The sequence below is a fragment of the Schistosoma mansoni genome (assembly GCF_000237925.1).
Source record: "Schistosoma mansoni, WGS project CABG00000000 data, chromosome 7 unplaced supercontig 0100, strain Puerto Rico, whole genome shotgun sequence".
NCBI lineage: Eukaryota > Metazoa > Platyhelminthes > Trematoda > Strigeidida > Schistosomatidae > Schistosoma > Schistosoma mansoni.
The window spans coordinates 918,048-940,825 of NW_017386020.1; the positions used below are offsets into that span (position 1 = coordinate 918,048).

The following is a 22,778-nucleotide window of genomic DNA, read 5'->3' on the forward strand; positions in this document are numbered from 1 at the left end:
CTATCTAAATAACATTGTCTGTTAGGTAAGTTAATACAAGGGCTTAAACAGAACAGAAATTTGTTGTAGGTTATTTGATATAACTCATTAAAAATTAACCTCACAGCCACCTCAGATTGAAATCCATTATCTTACACATAAGTCGTATTTGAGGACTCCACACGTCCAGCACAAAAATATTTAAACATTGATAAGTCACAAAAATATAAACACTGATTGAATGACATTTTCATGAAAGCAACACTCTTAAAGCGCTATAGTTATAACGTTCAGTCTAATTTTCTAGGATCTTTATTTCAAAAACAGTCAGTCATCGTGTGTTTTAATCACTCAAATTAGGGTTGTGTAGGTGAATTTTGCGTCCTTCCGCGCATGTCAATACTTCTTAGTCTGTATTTGGTTTTGCTTGTTTGTGGGTCTTCCGCGAGGTCGTCCTTCAAATTTCCCGTGTATCAGTATAAACGCAAAGCCACAAACGAACAGTTGTTTCAGAAAGTTGCATCAAACTGTAGTGATACTTGCCCACTAGAACACAATAGCTCTTCACTCGAACATACTAAATGTATTCGGCTTTGTATGAGCAAAAGCTGCTACAACTCACTTTATGGCTTTGATGAGCTAGAAGAAGGTGAAATTGACGTCAGATTTTCTTCGTTCAAGGTTGTGTCCTGCAAAAACTGAAAAAGAAGGGTTTTCGTGTAATATAAGTAAGTGTTGTTGGTCCCTAACATAATTCCTAACTTATTTGTCTACGCATCGTATGCCTAATATGTATTTGATATCTATTACTGTAGGCTTAACCGATAATTGTTTCTCTACCAGCTGAAAAATATTCATTCGAGCTCATCGCCAAAAATAGCAAATATAAGAACCATTTATACCCATTATATATAACATATTTGTGATGTTGAATGCCGATAGATTTCATGGATACTTATCAATATCAATCAGTAAGGTCTTTCAAAATTAGTTGATTTTTATTGGTGCGTTTATAATTCATGGACAACTTTTGAAGGACACTACAGTGACCGTAAGAATGATTACCTGCTTACTATAGTTAAATGATGGTTGTAGATTAATATTAGGTATTCGGATTAGGGACTACCGTCGGATGTCAGGGTTGGAAGTTAGATTCAGTGTTTTCGTCACCCACTGACATCACCTATAATGCCGAAATGCTATTTAGCCAATATTAATAGATGGATTTCTCGCCAAAATCCATAATATGTTATGTTAGATATGATTGGTTCGTCAATGAATTATGGTCTCGTCTAGTTCTAAAACGATATGTAAAAGAGGATAACTAACAAGCAGACCACATATTTTTTTTAAATTTTTATCTCAGTTCATTTTTCGGAGACATGGACAACAAATCTACGTTGATAAGATCATCTTTTCATACTGCTACTAATTCGACAGCTAACTATGATGAAGTATTCAGTGAGTTGGTTCCAGTGCTTACTCAGTGTTTTGGTGTAATTCTCTTGGGTTATATTGCTGGCCGTCTGAAGATTTTTTCTGAATCCCAAGCTAAAGGACTTAACCTCTATGTCACTAGATTCGCTTTACCCACTGTATTTTTTCGCGTAAGTCTTTTCATGATTTACCAGTTATTTTTTTAATTTTCTAGTTCCACTAGAGCTTTTCTATTAGGTGACTCACTACTGATTGGTTTGTGCATCCTAACGTACATCTAGTTCGGTATTTGAAAATTAAATATTTATGCATTCCTTTCCTCATATTTCACAAAATACCTCATTTTCTGAAGGTATACTTCATTATACTATACAACTGTCACGACTTACTTGTAGTGTATAAAGTTAGTGTCATAGAAAATAAAATGTTTATTCTTGTCCTAATAACATTAGTAAATTGCAATAATTAAAAGTGGGAATATAGTATGACCAACACGATCAACAGAAAACTACTTCAGGTTACAGGAATATAGAGGTATTACTTTGCACATCTTTCCATATTAGTACATACCTTTCAGAAAAGGCTAGTCAATTTAGAAGTTCAATGAGGTACGTTCTTTCTTTGTCATAGTAAGTCCCATACACTATGATCATTTCATACAACTACAATATTTGTCTTGCTGAATAGAAATTGTCTTAATCTTTTTGTACTCTAGTCCCAGCTAATTTTAATTATCTGACCAACGCAAATGAGTACTTATAGACTATAAGCTCACAAACTTAAACACCGATTCACTGACTTAATCATTTCTTCAGTATATACACAAGCGTAACTAACACAATTTGAAGCATCATACTTAGAAGGGAAATATTCAGGGTCACGGTTACTCTGATATTTCTAGGTGTGCTTTTGATGTATGGTTTCTATATACTGATGTTTCATAATAACTTACATAAATCCAACAAAATATGTCAGAACATCATAAAATTATTTTACTGCTAATGAATTTGTGTATTCACATAACCTGAACGGATTTCTTCTTTAATCATAAAGGGATAGATTTTTAGTGAAAAATATCTGGTCTTATTAATGTGTTTGTCATGCCGTACAGCTTCATTTACGCTCTGATACGGTTTAGTATAATAGATTTTTATCTAAAATTATTATACAGTTGAAATATATTTTTAGAAAAGGAAACAGTGATCAGTCATGAAAGACCAGTTGTTGAATATATATTCAGAAGAGTTGTGAAAGTAACGTAGAGAGTACTTCAGAGGAATAACCGGCAAAATGCGGAAAATATGATTTGAGACATGTGGCTGCAATTTACCTTCCAGAACACCCTGTCTCTGTCATTCTGTTTTATCCTTTTTATTAATTTCCACTGCTAGGAGATACGTACAGGTCCAAAGCTTTTGATAATAGGTGTCTTTAAATCATTTCCCGTGTTTTGTGGAACCACCGGGTATGCAATTTAAGGGGTTAAGCGTAGGGTACTTAAAAAAGGTGGGATACCGGTAGATAAAGTTTTAAATCTTCATTGAATGAGGTGGTTGGTACATTAGCCTAACGGCCGCCTACCTCGACGACTGATGCTTGCTAGTGCAGAAGTAGGTTGTAAAAGAGCTAGAAGTTACCAAACCAAAATATGGCATCAATCCATGAAGTTGCTGACTGTTTGTCTGAGCTATGTAGATGGATACAAATTACCCGGTTGAGATCCGCGTAATAACTGTCACCGGTGGCTTTAAGCCTTGAGCTCAGTAGCTTAGAATTGTTTAAAATTGCCCAGATGCATTTTGTTTTTATCTCCTCAATCTTGAATTTTAATATCCCTTTGTATATACGTTACAACTTTACCTTCTCGTGGCGACAATGTTGTTTATGAAGCTGAGAGGACGAAAAGCGAATGCTCGGTGCTTTAACCGGGCTAGTGGATACGAAGTCCACTTAGGGGAGTTGGAAAACCCTCATTCCAAACTAATGATGCACATGGGCTCCAGGATCCTAAGGAAACAAATGGCGTATGAACCTATTGTTGGTCACCGACTATCATGGGGCTGCATTTCCCTACGTTGCTCCACTACCTTGTGGATTGGACCTCAAAGTCAAAGGCTCGGGGTGTGACCCCCCTAAGAAAACCACCTTCTTCGGTTCGGGTATCCGGGCAGTATCCCAGCTCTCATACAAGTCGCATGATTTATGTGTCGTATATCTATTTAGTGCCTCATTGTACCAATTTCTATGTGTCTAAATAAATAAATAACGTTTTTTAAAACCATATCTACAAGTTTTAGTCTTTCTGTCATTGCTACCACATTATTTCGATCCTTTTTAATAGTTTTTGTGGTCTCTGTCTTCACAGTGGGAAAGGGTCTATAAGAGCAATATATCGAAAGCAAACGTCTGACAGTTAAATTGGGATGGCGGATAACAAAGGTCTGTGTGGTAAGGTCAGCGAACTCTGATTTCTTGCTTATTAGTCGCGTAGGCTCTCAGGCACCGAACAAATGATTTCTGAACCTTTTTTAATAACTAACAACCATAGGTATTGATCTTTCGACTTACTCCTACTTCGCGAGTTAGACCCTTGAGTTAAAGACCTAAGGAACAACTCTAAGGAAATCATTTACTTTGGCTTGGACATCCAAACAGTTTAAAAGCGCTCATACAAGTCTCACTAAACTTAATCAGGAACATAAATAACTCGCTCCGCAAACACTCACTCACATACATTTTGTGATATATACCATAGTGCTCTGCTGTACTAATCATGTTATACCTTACGAACAACTAAAACAGTAATTGATCAGTTGATTGTCTTGTTTTTTCCATTTTCCCTTGATAAATCAGTTGTTGGCGTACAGTCACTATCATCCTACTTTTATCTTACTGAAAAATTTATTGATTTATTCTAGGCCATGGTAACAATTAATTTTTATAGTGTTTGTTGGTTCTTCGTTATGGCTATATCTATCAGTAAAGTGATCGGTTTTATAATGGCAATTACGTTCACGTTCTTAATTAGTCGACGTTTTCATCTGGGCATAGCTGCTATTGTTGCTATGTTTGTATCTCAGACCAATGATGTAGCATTAGCTTATCCTATACGTGAGTTGTTTATAATATAATATTTTCCGTTAATTAGTAAAACTAACTTGCTTTTGGATATTTAAATGATAGATTTCGTTGTTATATACTCGCTTGTTAGTTTTAAAATAGACTTTAAGTGTACCTAATAACGAGTGTTTTAAGTAAGAAAAATAAATCATTTTAATAAGCAAACGATTTTATATTCGTTTATTAGGTTATAAGCTACGCCTGTTGTGTAAGTTCTGGTTTGTGTGTATATTTGGACTTATAATACTACCTGTTTCTTCACACCCTGACAGTACATCTCTTTTTGAAGGATTTGATTGGTGTTGACGACCTGTAAATTGAAACCCAAACCTAAAAGTCAACTACTAGAAGTCGTTCACATGTTACCTTTCTATGTTCTCTACATTAGCTCCTTACTTTTTAAACACCATCAGAACCAGAAACCAATAGCACAAGAAGGTGAATGTTCTTTTTTGTCAGATTGGAAATACTTTTTCAACTTATCCTTTCGTTTGTAAGAAGGTTGTCTCTGAGGACGCTGGTCATCCGCGGAAAATGCCCTAATGCTCTCACATGACATTACAGTCAACGTTAAGACTTCATCTTCAGGTTTAATACTTGATGTTTTCCGTCTTTACTCTGTCTACCCAACCTATGTGGTTTGGCTAAACCTTAAGGAATGTGCCCCAACCAACATACCTTGACTAAGGCATTACAATAGGCCAACGGGATCGCTGTGCCAAGGTAGGAGCGACAGAGTTCGAATACGTGAACATTGCGTCAAAATCAGTCAGTCACACAAGGTGGATAATAGTCAGGCAAAATAAAGATACAATCTTAATTCACTATGACAGTTCCTCGGTTATTTGTTTACTAACCGCATTCAGAATTCAGCCATTTTCTCCATTTTCTGAACTGATAAGTGTAAAGCACATAATACAGTAGGTAATCACTTCACGTAACTGCAGTTCCGAACTGCGTGATGGATAGAAGATCGGCAAAAATAACGAAGTCATTGAAAGACGTTATTAAACAATAAGAAATATGTAAAAGAACAGTGATTGAAACGTGTTATGTTGAGATAATAGGTGAATATATCAATGACTAGGCTTAGTTTTATTCTACGCTATCTAAATTCTTCCAACCTATGAACTCATTCTAAGTATTTAGTGACAGAAACTTGAACACCATAACCACTGAACACCCGTCATTCATGTGGTGAACCATGGTAAAGAACGTTAGATGTTGCAAAATCGATGATGTCGAGAAAACATTAGTAGCCACTGATATTGAACAACAAACATCCTTTGAATAATTCTCCGTAAATGGAACTGCAATAACTGTTTTCTTACCATAGAAATCATAAGTTTTTTTGGGGATTTTAATCAAAATCTTTTTACTTTTCATCCAGTGACTTGACATTTACAATCATTATAGTTTCAGTGACATATTCCTTGTCTGTAAGATTGCTTCTCTGGATAGTTTAGTGAAAATTGCTATGTATCATGTGTTAGACAAATCTCTACAGGTAATTGGCTCATCATATAGTTTGTTAACAATTACATCCAATCAGTCTTAATCAATGTAAAACATGGCTCAGATATGCACCAATCTTAGCTGTCACACTACATCAATATGATGAAAAGAAATTATCAAGACAAATAGCACAATATTATTATCATTGATAGTAACAAAAACCAACTTTAGAGAATATGGTCCAGACAGAAGGAATAAAATAAGAAATCTGAATTAACAACGAAGTTCAACATCTACAAAAAAAGATGAGGAATAAATACATCTGTATCACTAAGATCGACTCAGAAGGCCCGACTGGCTTTTACCAAATTGCGTCACTTATGGCGTAGGTGAAATGTCCATCTTCCAACCAAAGGGCTAGTTAACTGCACAGCAGTTCACTCTATTTTACTTTGTGGACGCAAGAAGTGGCTATGAAGAGTAAAGAATATTCGTGGCTTACTGGTATTCGACCATAGGTGTCCATGAAACACTACTCGTGTATTTTATAGACACGGAATAAGGAATGCCTGGGTTAGGAATAGAATACTAGGCAAATATGATAAATCAATTGATGAGATAGTAAATCATCAACTGAGGTGATTTGGACATGTTGTTTTTGCTCAACCACTACCTACCTCGACGAGTGATGTTTTCTGGTGCAGGAGCAGACTATAAAAATGTTAGGGACGGCCAAATCAAAACATGGCATCAGTCCATGAAGTCACTGGCAATTGGACATAGCCATGTTAATAAGCACAGACTACCTGGTTGGGGTCCTCGTGATTATCGTAACCAATGGTTAGTGACTTTTTAATGAAATGTCTCATAATCGTTTGCAATGGTACAGGCACATCCACTCTTCGTCTCCCCCCAAATCCTAAAATTTTGAATTCCTCATAACCCTTTTTTTATCTCACTAATTGATATTTTCTTTTCCAGTCGTATCCTCAACACCTAATCTTTCATATTACTTCTAATAATGTTACTATATCTACTATTCTGAGATTTTGCCTGACAAATTCATCTCTCTGTGCTAATGGTGTATGGCAACTTGAACCGATGTACATAAGTACACGTTCTACTTTGTGACTGACTGGCTGAGATTGATTTTGAAATGTCGCTAATAGCCTTCAACTATCGATCATGATTATCATGTAAACCCTGAACAGATCATCTGCACCTTCAAACATAGTTCATATCAACAGTGAGTGACTCAACAGACTGATACTACATCTTGGTTTGACGTTCCCTAATTTTATTTCAAATTTGATAATTTTGAGTAAATTGAGCATTGGGTAGATTGTTATAAATAAATAATATATTTGTAATATCACAATGAGTAGAAAAATTAGATTTCCTGACGTTTCGTGACTCAGTGTAAGCCACTTCTTCAGAGAATAAATAACCAAATTAACATTAATCCAAGTTTAAATGTTAATTTGGTTAGTTGTTCTCAGAAGAAGAAGTGACTTACACTGAGTCACGAAACGTCAGAAAATCTAATTTTTCTACTCATTGGGATATTACAAATATTTTATTTATTTCAAATTGTTTCTACTCCATCCAACCCTGAGCATCGTCGTAACTAGTGGTTGGGCACCTGTGACTTATGTCTCGACTACTCAGTCAATCGATCACTTCGTAGTCTCAACTTACTTGCAATATTTACCTATGGCCCTACGTTTAACCTCTGCAGTAATACTTACCTGACTGTTCTGCTATGTGCCATCAACGATTCGAATATGTTTATGATCAAATAAGAGTAACTATGGATATCCTCTATCCTAGAAACGTCTTATATCACAGCTATAAAGTAAGACAGGAATGATGTCTAGTGTATTCATTGTTTGATAAACAGACAGATGTCTTCCTTGCTCAACAGGTGACAGAAGTTGGTAAAATCTAAGCGAGTGTTATGTGTTATGTGTCGGTGGCAAGGTTTTTCCAGTTACTAGCACATTAAGGGTTATGAAACTTCAAGGACAAATGAAGTGGAAAATGCACTCAACTACTTAACTAGCACTCCCTTCAGCCTTTCTAGGTGTTGATACAAATCTGTCCTGAATCAACAACTCACATTACTGGTCAGATACATTCTGCCGTCATATTTTCATTAAATGACCATCTCTTTATTTCTCTCTTTTTTTTCTTAACTTTTAGTCTATGCTCTTTTCCCTGATTTGGCTAGTTATGTCTATTTATTTGCGCCAGTCCAACTGGTTGTTCTTAATCCATTCGCTTATTTTCTGCTGGAGCTAGAACGAGTCAGACTAGCTAGCAGTGAGCTTAAACCGTTAATTCATAGTGAAGATGTTGATACTGATAAAAGACAATTAATAGATGGTAAAAGCTCGAATTCAATCCGATCACGTGGTCGATGCCAGCAATTGACACAGGTAAGGCTTTTCTATTGAACCAACACTTTTTGTATTTAACTACATATATTCAATATTTGTTATTGTGATGGAGCAACTTAGGAGTGGTTAAGGAGTTCAGCCTTCTCAACCGCTAGTTCACACATTCGAACCCCATTCCACGTGCCTTGGTTTTAGCGACCAGGTGTAGTATCATGAACCATCCATGAATATCCATAGGAAAAATAGCCAAGTAAAGGCATATTATGTAGATTATGTCAATTCATGTGGACTAGTGAACAGGTTACCTACATGCCTCCTCGGAGCATAGACCGCCGACCAGGATTCTCCAACCAACTCTGTCTCAACCTCTCCTTTTTAGTTGTTCCCAAGCGCCGTTCATCCTTTTCATGTCTGACTCGACTCCCCGATGCAGTGTGTTATTCGGTCTGCCTCTTTTCCTTTTGCCTTCAGAATTCCACGTCAGGGCTTGCCCCGTGATGCAGTTTGGTGATTTTCTGAATGTCCCACCCACTTTCAGCATCTTTTCCAAATTTCCTGTTCAGTTGGAAGCTTATGGTATCCGACCAACGGATATTGAATATTTTGTGCAAACAACCGTCTATGAATACCTGTACTTTTCTGATGACGGTTGTACGAATTCTCAAAGTTTCGTCGTACAATAGAACCGTCTTGGCGTTTGTATTGAAGATTCGGACTTTGACGTCAGCTGGCAGTTGTTTTCATTTCCATATATTCCATTGTAGGAATAGCGCCCTTGCTTTGCAAATCCTTGCCTTTACATATGCATTAGAACCCCCCTTGTTTATTGATGATAGTGCCGATGCCTGTAAACGTTTCCACCTTTTTCGGAGCCTCTCCATCAAATGCGACCCGGTTGTTGCTCGCTGTTGCGTTTCAGGATCTCAGTTTTCCCCTTGTTTATGTAGAGGCTTTTCGTTGGAAGGGCTGTTGGTACACTGGGTGTCTTCATCTGAATCGGCCTCGTAACTTCATAAGAATATCGGTTTTCACCAGAAGGCCTCATAATTCTTCAAAATGAAGACTCTTCAAATCCCAAGGTAGAGTGTGAATAGTTCAAATGATTTTTAACAATATTTTTTTCTAATGGATGGGGTTGTTGTCCCCATGCCTAACTCTCTTCCGTTATCTGCACTTGGGACCGCCAGTAACCATAGAAGTACTACAGGTATATTGCCATTTGATTACTTGAATCTATATAATACTAAAAACTGCTCAATACAAAATAGTTTAACAGTCCGTGATCAATTAGTGTGTAAGCATCCTAGTCTTATTTGAGGTAAGTTGTAGCCCCAAAGAAACGTTTTTCACTTTAACACCGAGTGACACGGAAAAAATAATTCCCTTCACCGTTAAAACTACTTGTTGATAAGTATTCACTCGAATAAAACCTAGATTACCCCAAACTGCCACGGATATTATTAATTTTGAAACAATTTGTGGTGTTCAAATTCAGATTCATGTGTTACTAAGCTTTGAGGCTTAATTTGATTTATTAAAAACATTATCCTACTCCAAAAATTAAATTTCATAAAGTAGACAACTTGCAAACTGAATACCACCTACTTAAATACTCGACTTTGAACTTTTTTTGTGAACAATAATTGGTGGAACGATATTTGAACATGTGTAAATTTAAATTCTTCTCTCCTTGAAGATTGAAATGGCACAGTGTCTAATGACATTCTGTGGTCTATTGTAGATAAATAGTAACTATTATTATTGGTTGTTAATTATCCACTAATATCAGTTTAATATCTTTTAAAAGTTTAGCAGTAATGATTTTTTTTCTCAATTAGAGAATTCAAACCCTATTTGGCACGCTGTTTCCATAAATGACTGAGATTTTTTTCAGAACTCAACATCAACTTTCCGCCTACTTTAAACCATTTTTGCTATTGACTTCAAGAACCCTTCTCATTACTAAAGGATCACCATGCTCTTTCTTACTTAATGATAAATACTCGGAATTATTAAGATGGTGGTTGGAGGTGGTCAACAGGAAACCCTGGACTGGGTTTCGTGCTACTTGACATTCGTCAGCAAGGTGTACCTGAACTGGTGCTCCCTGGCGGATTCGATCCCTTGTCACTCAACTTCACAGTCAGAGACGTTACCACTGAGCTATTCGGGCCGCGACCGACCTCCTGTAGGACTGAGATGTAATCACAATTGATTAATCACTGGGTGGTGATCAATGTCATGCGTGTCAAGTCCTTCTTAGTGCTGATCGAATGCTATCGATCAAGTTGCAATGTGGCCACTAGTCTAGGTGGCTCGACACTGCGTGCACTATGTTGAGGTAAGATGGTGGTAGGGGGAAGGACTTGACACGCATGACATTGATCACCACCCTTTTGAGAAATCAATTGTGACTCGGAATTCTTAAATTTTAAATGGATCTCTTTTCAGCTACTTTGTGATCAGGTTTATTCAACAAGAAATTTGTTATTTACTAACAAATGAAAAACATTTATGCTTCATTTTTAGATCGATGCTAATTCTTTTCATACGTTTATTAGTGTATAATTAACTAAAGTTTATCAATAAACTTTCTACACTACAATTGTACTGACTGTTATTGTTTTCTTGTAATTATTATCTACATGTATCCGCTTGTTTTTGTTTGTTTGTTTTGTTTCTGTTGTATAGGTTATGTTCAATGTTCTCAAGAATCCTTTAATTTTCATGACTTTAATTGGTATCATTTTTAATTTTATATTGAAGCACCAGTTACCAGTGTATATAAATGGTTTGCTCAGTGTTATAGGTAAGTGTTCCTGTTTTTTGTTTTTCTAAATTATTACTATTTCTAACTTTTTATGATGGTAATTTTTCTTAAAGTAAGATAAAAGAATCAAAAACTATAGTATCATTGGAAATCAATACTCTATAGTTTGTTGTTTTCTGTAAGTTTGAAACTCTCCTTTAGTATAGGTGTTCACTCGCATGATCCCTTCCCACCTCACATGATATTAATTACAAAACCTTCAGTTCTCATGACAAGCACGATGTCTTTGATCCAATCTTATATTGCATAGGTTTCGCATACTACATAGTTGTTCGATATTTCAGTATTGAGTAATATGCGGAGATAAGTAGTACCTTGTCATATCAATTGATATTGGATTGTGTATTAAGTGAATCAGAACGATCTAAGTACAAAACTGTCGTTTTGTTTAAATGCGAGTTGAAGTTATCACTTATAGATTTATAAGTATTCATTTTGAAGTGAGTAAATTATTCAGTACATCTGCACATATGGCCCAGTTCTCTTCGATGTTTGATAGTTTCAGCAACTAATTTAAAACCTCTATAAAAACCACTTTGGTAAATACTAATTTATAGCAATTTTGACTAGTAATGTCCTAAAGAGAGGAGAACCGACCTCGAAGCATATTTTTAAAATATTCTTGTGTGACTGTAGAGTTTTACTCCAGTTGTCTTATTTTTTTTCATGTCTGTCATCCATTTCGTTGATGTTTGCCAAGGTTTGTTGTGTTTTTAACCTTGCATGCAAGCTTGGCCCACTATAAAAATACATGTAGTCTCTTTAATTGTCTTTTGAAAGCTGACTCCTTTGGTGCGACTGCCTTATTCTCACTCGGTTATGGTATGGTTGGTAAAATGGCTACCATCACTCAAAGAGAAGCTTACATTTTGACAACAATCCTATTGACAAAACTGTAAGTTCCCTTTCTTCGATGTGTGTCTACTTCCTATGTAGTCTGTATTAATAGGTTCGGAGGTTTGTATAAACTGTTTAATTTGAAGTTCGCTCACATAACGAGTTGATTTTACCTAGACAATTATTGGTAACAGAAAGTATTAAACGATTGTTTTATCCTAGTAGCGTACTCCTAAGTAGCAGTGTGTATCCATACCTTCAGATCTCACATTGAATGCGTCAATTCTAGATCCCTGAGTCGATAATCAATGTTTCATGTTTCCGATTTCAGACAATTCGTAATATTTAATAAATATAGTCGGTTGTCGTCAATGACTCCAGTCAAATGAAGTTAAATTAAAATTTGTATTGAAGATACCTATGAAATGAACTAGTGAATTTTTGCGAATTAGAAACTTAATATTATATCAATTGACAATCCAAAGCAAAATTAACTTGGTAATTTATTCTCTGAAGAAGCGGCTTACAACGAGTCACGAAACGTCAGAAAATTTAATTTTTCTACTCATTGAGACATTACAAATATGTTATTTATTTATTACTAAACCAGTATTCGATCATATTTGTCATCAAAGCATTGCTTCTATATATTGTGACCATCGAGTTAACGGTTTTGAAGTTAGATGCAGGACACTAAGTAAAGATATCTAATCGATCGAAGAGATATTGTATATTTATCGATTGCGATTTTTAGGACATGTATTAAGTATTGTCATCCACTGCTTACTCTGATACTCGGTGATGGTTAGTGTAGAAATAAGTTGGAAGCTAAGGGCGGTCAAATCAAGACGTAGCATCAGTTCATAAAGACGCTGACTGTTGGACTGAGCCATGTAGGTATATGCAAACTAACTACGTGGCTCGAATCTGCGTGATTATAATAACCAATGGCCGGAGAATTTGGATGACAATGACTCAGAATCGTTCACAATGGCACAAGTACATTCACTCCTTTTTCTTTCCTAAGTTTCTAAATTACCTTATAATTTTTTTTGGTTTCAACAACATCTTATTGTTATATCGATTGCTTGCCTATTAGAAAACAGTGAATTTATTGATCGCCCAATGATACACAAAAGCCGTATGAGCAGTCTTGAGTACTTATCAGTCCTGCTTTCTGCCTAGCCTAACCAGTTAAGTCCAGAACACCAATAACAGCCTCTGCAATATGAATCATTATTCTCAAACATACTGGGCTTATATTACCAAACAAACTGACCACATCGTACCATAAAATAGAAAATAACATTTGTACAAGGTTTGGCCAAATGTGGCTGTGATTAGGGGGAACAGCAATTAATAGACTGGGTATAACTCAAGAATAGTAAATCGTATGATAATAGTCTATAGGTCAAAATAAAGCTCATAATAAGAGGAACATGAATATGAATAGTTAAGTTACTTAGCAATTATACGATAGGAAATATACACATCACATTGGTTCATAAATAGTCCTCAAAGTTACCATTCATAATTCTCCACGGGATATAACACCTCCCCTTTTTGAGAGATTCAGAGTTGATATCCGGATTTTAGGTTTCCTGAATTTATGACACTTATCCTTGAGTCTTATCTTTGATACCTAATCTTTTCTACTACCATATAATGTTACTACCTCTATTACTCTGAAATTCACTTTGACAGTTTTATCTCATTGTGCTAATGTAATGTAACAACTTGAACCGATGCACGTTGTATATAAGTGACTGACTAAACTATATTTGTTAGAAATCTTATAAAATGAAGTAATTTATACTGATTACCAAGAAGTTATCATTGTAGAATTCTTCACCAGGTTCTATATTTTAATCATGATAGTTATCTATTTCCCAATTTTATGAATGAAGTAATGTCAATACATTCAACGTACGTTTCTTTTTTAAAACCAGCTTACGTATTATTACAAATTTTAAAGTAGTTTTTCTAATTTTAAAAAAAGATGGTTTACAAAATCACAAGTTTAATTTCTACTCTTTTCTGTTACACTTTAATTTAATAGTTTGGTTGTTCCTTTTATTACACGTGAACTTGTTGTTCAAATGATGCCTATTGCATTGACCAATGAAACATTACGTTATTCTACATTTGGTTTCTTGTATGGTACTACACCGACAGCTCCACCTGTGTACTTATTTGCTGCTGAATATCAAGTTATACCTGTGGCCGTAAGTTTACATATTAATAAATGTATACTATGTCTAATGTTCATTGTATAAAAAACTGCTTTCTGTCATTTTATCGATAGTGTATAGTTGACAGATTCGTTGTTAACCTACTAAGTCACCGGTTTGGAACCTTTTCCTCAATGTCCACTTTCCAGTTTAGACATCTGAATGATATGACATAGAGACTTGATCAAATTTATGGCCTGTTGTTTTTCCAACCGTCTTCCATTGTCTTTGGTGGTAACTACCTCACACTCGACACGGTTGAACTCCACTGATCAGAGCTTTTCACTAGAACTGAAGGAATGTCCTCTTGAAGCTATTCACTAATAGGCACATGAACAGATCACTTTATCAATTATACTGATTGACGCAATTGCCTTATATATTACGAGTTTATAGTCAATGTTTAAACCAAAAGGCTGGAGTAGAGAAAAAGACCGATAAATTCGAGCATTTTATGAAGCCAGTGAATGTTGAGTTAATACATGTAAGCTTAATAGTTGTGATGAAAATTAACCATGCCTTGGATGGAATTGGTGTTTAAATTCACCAAGCTGGTATAACTTTATGATTAAGTATTAAGTTCATTTCTCATTAAGCCACTATTATTATTATTACTGTTTTATCAAAGAACGTTACCTGAAAGAGATTAATGACTCAATTGAATTCTCTCGGTTTACAGCTAATAATCAATCGTCGTAGTGCGGATGAATTAATTCGTTTGTCTTATTTACAATTCCTATTTCACATATCCATTTATTTTCCTCGTATAATACCCTCACCTTTAATCTTTTTCGATCACTACTGATACTGTTACTACTTCTACAACGGATATTTGTCTTCATAATTTCCTTCCATTTTACTTATACATACTGTGTAGCAACTTGAACCGATCTACATATTTAACAGATTTTCCATTGCTTATAATTAACTCCCTGTTTATTACAAATAAAGAGATGAACACAGTAGGAATTAATCACGAATTGAACAGTGCAAAACTAACTGTTTAATACACACACACACACGCACAGAACAACACAGAGTATTTTTGTATAAAAGTGCATCAATTTATAGATGACAAAAAGAAAAAAACAAAACGACAACAGAATTGAATGAAATGAAGATGTGTTACATTACAATTTGTCGTCGCTTTATTGAATGGAAATGCACTTTTTTGTACTGCATACAATATTGACCCAAATGACAAATATAAGAGGTGAAATGATAGAGGGAGAGTAGAGCAATAGTTTATGCCTGTATCATCATACATAATAAGTATTTTTCCTTTGATGTGTAACAGATCTCTGTTATCACATGCCTTCGTGATTTGTTTTGACATTTGAACAAAAGCGTGTCATTTTTCCATCTATCATATCATGCACATGTTATACACGTATTTATACTAATACATGTATGTCCATAAGCTTACTTGAATCTCTTTCATGCTCATGGAGACTGAGTCATCCATTATTCACGAAGTTGGTACGTCTGCCTTCTGTAATCCTCTTTTCATCAGTCTCATTAAAATCATGGACCGATCCAAGGTAAACCACCACTGGAAACGTGGTAGCACTATGCGGGCGCCTCTTCTTAGTGCGTTACTCCTCAGTAGTGCACATTCAAGATCCCGCATGGAGGGGTCAAACCCAGGACATTCGACCTCGCGTGCGAACTCGAAACCACTGAGCCGGCATCCAACGATGTTGATATCTAACCTTGATCAATGTTGTAGATCCGTGTGTGGTGTGAGGTATTTACCACCAAAGACAATTAAAGACGGTTGTGCAATATCATGGATTGATTGAAGTCAAGTATTAACATCGATGGATGCCGACTCAGTGATGTAGAAGTTAGGCGTTCGTGCGAGACCGGAGGTTCTGAACTCGATTCTCTTGAGCGTGATTGTGGCTACGCACTGATAGGGAATCCTATACTAAGACAAATAGACGATCTGATGCTCCCAGGTTTTTGATGATGATCTAACATTGATTGGTTCATGGTTTTAATAAAAATGACTTTATTTCAGTCTATTAAACTCAACTTTGAACCCTAAGTTGATTATCTATCTTGCATACCACTGTAGATCTCCTTCAAACTTCCACATGATCACATAAATATGGTCGTATTCAGCCAATCTTGACAGCTACGCCTCATAATCCTAAAAGAGTAGCACATAACAAACACCCTAACTGTATATTTGTCTTTTAAATGACTTTGATGTACCATTAAGGCCCATTATATAATAAAATAATAGCTCGTCAATTTTGAAGACTTACATTATCTTTGAAAATACGGACTTGCTACTTCAAAGTCATCAAGCCACTGTTGCGATGCAGTTGTCCAAAATCACAATAGTCAATAATTTATAGGGTAAAGTAAATTCCTAGCCCGTAATCATGCATACTCTCGACTCCATAGTATATTTGTTAACGATTGACACCTAAAATTACATGACTTCCATTGAGTGTATACTTTAAAGTTCCTATCTCTTCTTTGTTGACGGTTAAAACTGATGAAATTTATTCTTCTATGGTCACTGTAATCATTTGTTATTATTCATTACTTTTTTTACTTCACACTATCTAATTATGTGCGTGGTTGGGATATACACGTACAGATCGGTGTTGGTCTTGTCTTGGGAACATTCCTATGCGTACCAATTATGTTTATTTTTGCACGTATTATTGCATTGTACAACGCAGCACCAAGTGATTATGCAAATATACTTGGTAGAACTGTTGAAGATATTTCGTGGATTAGTATTGTATGCTGTGTAAGTGTACAAATCAGTTTTGTTTGTATGTTGTAAAAATGGTATTTTATCAGAGTTTTTTATTTTTAATAATAAGATATACACCGACTATTTGCAAAGACCCATCTAGTTCACGAAAAAGACCACATGTCATTCAGGAAATTCACAGTGATTTTATTATTACCCATTTCAATAGACATTGAATGTTAATCAATCAGTCATACACAACGGGGAACCTAGTACATATGTGCGTCAGTTCAAGACTCTGTACCACATCAACACAAAGAGGTGGCAGAGTAGTGCATACATATTAACGGTGTTAGTAGTGGTAGAAAAGATTGTAGATAACGGATGTGACTTGAGAAATGTTCTTAGGTATACAAATAAAGATTCTAAATATTTAATCAAGCTATTCGCAGAGATTGGTTCAAGGCTCTTGACTAATTCTACACTTATTAGTGATTAACTACTTGATAATTTTCCCTGAAGGCTTCGAGAAAAGTTTTAATACGTGAAGTCAAGCGTATCAAGCTGCGAAATGTGGATACCGACTTTAAAGTGTATGTATATCACCCTTTCCATTGACCCTAATGGCTTTGAATTCTGTAACTTATAAGATAATTGTATGTACCCGCTACTAGAACAAAGGAAACGTCTAAGACTCCTTTGTTCTTAGTTTTATGGCTAGGTGTTGTCGGCATGTGATGAAAATCTGTCCTCAAGCGTTATCGAACCACCTAAATATTACCAATGAGAAATGCAGAACCTAGAAAATTGTTTGTTCTGCATATTTTGTTGGTTTAGCGTTCTTCAACAATCGACTGAAGTTATTCGCCCTGTTTTCAGTTTTCAGCATACGAAACCACTTTTACATGGGCGAGTGCCGGATATTAGGGTGTAATCATCATAGAGGTTTCTTTTTATGCCCTAACTTTCGCTTTACTTGTGTTTTTCATACGGCATTTTCGACTGTGCTACACTGACAATTTCACTCTCTTGAAGTGAAAACCTTAGGAAAAATTGCACTTCAATATCCTCCACTAGCCCACTAAATAAACAGTAAAGTGACCGAAATTGTTGTAAACAACACACACATTAAGGGTTTGAAAACTCTGGGAATAATTTGAGTTTAAACGTTTTCTGTGTCTATTTGTATAAGCTGAAGTATCGTGTTTGTTTGTTTTTTAAACTAAAAACCTCTAACTTGCTTTGACTATTCATTTTAAAACTACTAGATTTGGACATTGGGTGTGCTTTTTTTTAGTCGGAAGGCTATTCGAGTTCCTAATCGATTCACTTTATGTCATTTAATTTGTGTGCTATTCGCTTGTACTGGATTATTACTCGGTCGTTTCGTAAATTATTATTATTATGGCATTGAAGGAAGTGTAAACGGTTTGTTATACAAATTATTAAATTTTGAAAAATTTTGTTGTTGTTTATTGAACATTGACATGTTATACCCATACTTGTAATTGGCTAACTTATAGGCTAGTTGTAGGCAATCGTTGAAATAGAACTCTGTTTTATCTGGGTGGAACTTGTTATAGAGATATACCTGGAATCTCGAAAGGACTGATTCTCCCCGTAGGAACTAAACTAGCATCACTCAGTATCACATTTAATGACATGATGTGATCAATAAGTTATTTACATCTCGACCGACCTATATGACTGAGATATTTGCAGTACTTAGTCGCGAAGTAGTCTCTTAATCTCATGTTTGTATAGGATTCGGTCAGCGCTAAGGATTAGACAAACATGATATGATCAACTAGTATAAATTGTGTTTTGTCAAGAAATATGAGTATAAGTCCATTTCGTTGTTGTTGTGAACCTGAATGGACTAAGTTGGTGAAGGTGTATTGTGTATATATCGAAGGTGACTAAACAGTATCGCCATTTGATTGAATTTTAAAATGCAAACCATTGGAAGTGTTATATGTAGAGCTTAGATTCTTGCTATACCGCTTACTACTTGGGCACTCGAACGCTAGAACCCTCCAAGTCGCAAATGAGGAGACAAAAGATTAGTGAGAAGGAATGCTATTCCAACAATGTCAAACAAGGTGCAAAACTCTCAAGTATTTATATTTTGTAGCAAAACCGAAATCATCATTATAGTCATCCAACCCTCATACAGTGTTTTTTAGCTTTTGTCCAATAGGAAAGCTACATGTTGGGATTCTGGAATGTTCTTCCAAAAGATGATTGGGTGGGAATATCCTCGGCTCTTTCTGAGTTTCTTAAAGCTTCCTCAAGTTCACCTGTTGGCCGTCCTCATAGAATTCTGGCTCACTGTAGAATTCAAATACTCGCTTTCACATCTGAAAATCCTGTGTCCGACCCCCAGAGGTGCACTACTGAAGAGTTCCATAGCGGGACGAAACATTCTCCTGATGCTTTTGGTTTTCAGTGAATTTTTCACCAAGATCCTTGATATGAAGCATGTTGTGAAGTAATCCTCTGCATCACCACTGAACGGAACAAAGTTCATTGTGGTCAAGTCAAGATTTGACATGACTTTACCTATATCTCTGAATGTTGGTCAGTTGTGTTTTGGGAAGGATTGCTAGATTTCCTGGTTAATTTTTTAAATAATTGAAAACTGAGAAATATATTAGCTCATATCAATCACTGTGGCTAAATGATTAAAGCATTAGACTTCTAAACTGTAAGTCTCAGGTCAGAACTTCACTTTAAATATTTCGATTTGGATAGCCGTCTAACATCAGTAACTCTCATTTAAAGCTGAATACGTGAGATTTCGTATGTCATAGATGAGTTATATTAAAGCACCAACTATTGTAGTCATAAATAAAAACGATTCACACGCCTTAGAATAATATTTGTTGCAACATTTATTCACTGTGTAATATATTCTTGGCTATACTCTTTTTATTCATTATTTGTATATTACAAATTGACTATTCTCTATCATCTTCCCATTCAATGAGTTCTTCTGTGATTTCCTCATTGTTTTACTAAAATTAGGTGGAAAACTGAGTCAACCAGCTCATTGGTTAAATTACATACAATTTGCAATATTCTTTTTTGGTTCTACGGGTACACGTTTTTGGACCACATTAATCGGATTAGTTCTTGTTATGGAACGTGCTCGTAGTCTATGCTTTGTATTACGATATCAATTGCATATTTACTTAGCTGGCTTTTTGTAAGTTTCTTTCCTTTTAATCTTCTTTTGGTTAATAGTTTGTGTGGTCATTATCAAATGTTTGTCTTTGCTTTCTTTGACATTCGATGAGATTAACCAGAATAATTTTAAAACTATGAAAAACACTATTGGGATTGTTTTATCGTGTAATTGATTTCTTAAATCATTTTCATTCATCCATGAGTGCGTACACATGATCAATTTCAAAATCTTCGAGCTCTGATCCAAAATCACGTTATTTCATCCAGTTTTTTTAATTTTTGAACTCGATGGCTTCTCATTGTTACTGTGCCTAGTCATTTTATGGATTAGCAAGAGTTTCATGGAATCCTAAATGGAGTCCAGTGACTTTTTGTCTCCAGTAATTAAACATCATTCGGAGTTACACACAGTCATTTTTTGGCTTTCCTGATATAATCTTCCTTGTCCATAATCACTGTAGCGCGTCCTTTGTCCTCTGGGAATATGACAATATCTCTAGTTCTGAGTTTCTTTAAGGCTTTTTGCTCTTGTGTAGTTAATTGGGTGTTGTATTTCTTCCGTCGAGTTAGTGGTACTATGGTTTGTCTTATTTCCTGTTGAGTGTCTTCACTTATTCCGACAGTTTTCAATGATGACCCTAGTGAGGCAAAGAATTTTTCGTCACATTCATTTTTCTTTGTATGTGTCGAATTTGCGTTATGTAATTAGTACTCTTCAGCAGTCCACACCCTACAACTTCAGATTTTATCAAATTCAGACTTCACAGTAGTTTTTACAATACTTCAAGTCCACTAAAGCAATATCCAAGTCTTAACATTTCCAAATCCAGCCAATTAGTGATATGCTGTAACAGATACCAAATGCCTCTTTTCTGACAAATTAAAAAATCCAGTGATCACAGTTCCTCTGTATGATTTTGGAAATCCATCTGGGAACTAGCCATTCATGACTAGCGACCACAAACATATTACTAACATAGAGAGAGATGTTATGAAGATTGCTGTATTTGAAATTAGTTTTTATCCGTGAGTTTTAATATTTTTCTAAATGATGCTCAACACCTTAGTGATAAATAACATATACATATATAGGGTATGTCCAGTAACTACGTGGAATAAAAAGAATTTGGAAATTGTCAGGTTAATCAGTTTCATTCCCCTCAAAATGCTGTCCATCTGTTCGAACACTACTTATCCCATCTCTAACTCCATCACTAAAAGACATCATCAGAAGCTTTGAAAACTTGGTCCCTTGAGTTGTCTAACCGTCCCTCAACTCTTTTGAACAAATCTTATATGTTGACTTTCTTTCCCCGAATTCATTACACCAAAAATAATCGTAAAAGTGAATCGATAATGATCATCAATCAGCATAAAAATCACTTCACATCAACGTTCTCATTAACCCAGAATGTTAGCAGTTTTTCCTCTATATTATTATCATCATTACACCAAAATAATCGTAAAAGTGAATCGATAATGATCATCAATCAGCATAAAAATCACTTCACATCAACGTTCTCATTAACCCAGAGTGTTAGCGGTTGTCCCTCTACATTATTATCATCATTTCAGCTGTAATTGAAACCTTTAATTTTCTTGTAATGAGTGTAGGTTTCATAACCAGCATCCAACATTTTATTAATATATATCCGGAGAATATATATTAAACATAATGTAATGTAGTTTATTATAATTGTTTATTGGACCAAATATGGATATTGTCAATAGTTCATTAAGTTTACGTCTGAATACATTCCTACATAGATAGATTCTTATGTCATTACATAAGAATGATATATTATATAATACAGTTTTCTATCATATTGGATTTTACCGATTTGTTTATATTCTCAATTCACATTGTATGAAATAATCTTTATCTTGTCTAATTTGTCTCCTTTTTTTGTTTTTTTCTTAACCACATACGTTTTAATGCTAGGGGTAACTATCTGGATACTTTTTTTTTATAGATTTTGTAAATAATTCAATGATTTATTCACCTTTTTTTCAATGAACAATGTAAATCTATTGAAAATTACACTTTTTATCTGATTTAAATGTTTAATGATAAACTGAATAGTTGGTTGGTTGGTTGTTTGTCTAAGTCACAATGCTGCACCTATATATATATATATTCCTATTCACAAATACCACTATGCTACTACTACTACTACTACTAGGCACCATTCTTTGTTTATAATAGAAATGTTTACCATATCTTAGTTTCTATCTAATCTCTATGTGACATATACTGTTTCTATCTTAAATAAAAAAAATTTTTTATAAAGAACATATCAGTATATTAAGAGATATTTGTAACAATTAATGTGAACTCGAAAGTTTTTATTATAAACATATGAATTATGGTAATGATTTTCTCAACTATAAATCATGATAACAACAATATTAAATAATAATTAATATAAACTTAATTATATAGTTGAAATCATGAGTCAATTGAAGCTAGACCACCATGGAAAATGTGGAAGCACTGGACGGCTGTTTCGTCCTATTGTGGGACTCCTCAGCAGTGCGCATCCACTATTAGTTAGTTAATTAGTCAATTAGTATATAGTATAATT

General features: G+C 35.0%; 1 protein-coding gene across 1 annotated transcript in view; it reads left to right on the forward strand.

The window, feature by feature from the left end:
- Positions 1-345: 345 nt before the first annotated feature.
- The window catches only part of Smp_144770 (hypothetical protein), a 45,479-nt gene continuing 23,046 nt past the window's right edge, over positions 346-22,778 (forward strand). Inside the window, exons 1-10 of the mRNA XM_018791046.1 lie at positions 346-707; positions 1,346-1,586; positions 4,335-4,527; positions 8,194-8,429; positions 11,082-11,199; positions 12,001-12,115; positions 14,117-14,282; positions 16,903-17,058; positions 18,273-18,432; positions 20,032-20,212. Coding sequence (XP_018645753.1) covers positions 1,362-1,586; positions 4,335-4,527; positions 8,194-8,429; positions 11,082-11,199; positions 12,001-12,115; positions 14,117-14,282; positions 16,903-17,058; positions 18,273-18,432; positions 20,032-20,212 — 1,550 coding nt within the window. The 5' untranslated portion in view covers positions 346-707; positions 1,346-1,361. The remainder of the gene's footprint in view (positions 708-1,345; positions 1,587-4,334; positions 4,528-8,193; positions 8,430-11,081; positions 11,200-12,000; positions 12,116-14,116; positions 14,283-16,902; positions 17,059-18,272; positions 18,433-20,031; positions 20,213-22,778) is intronic.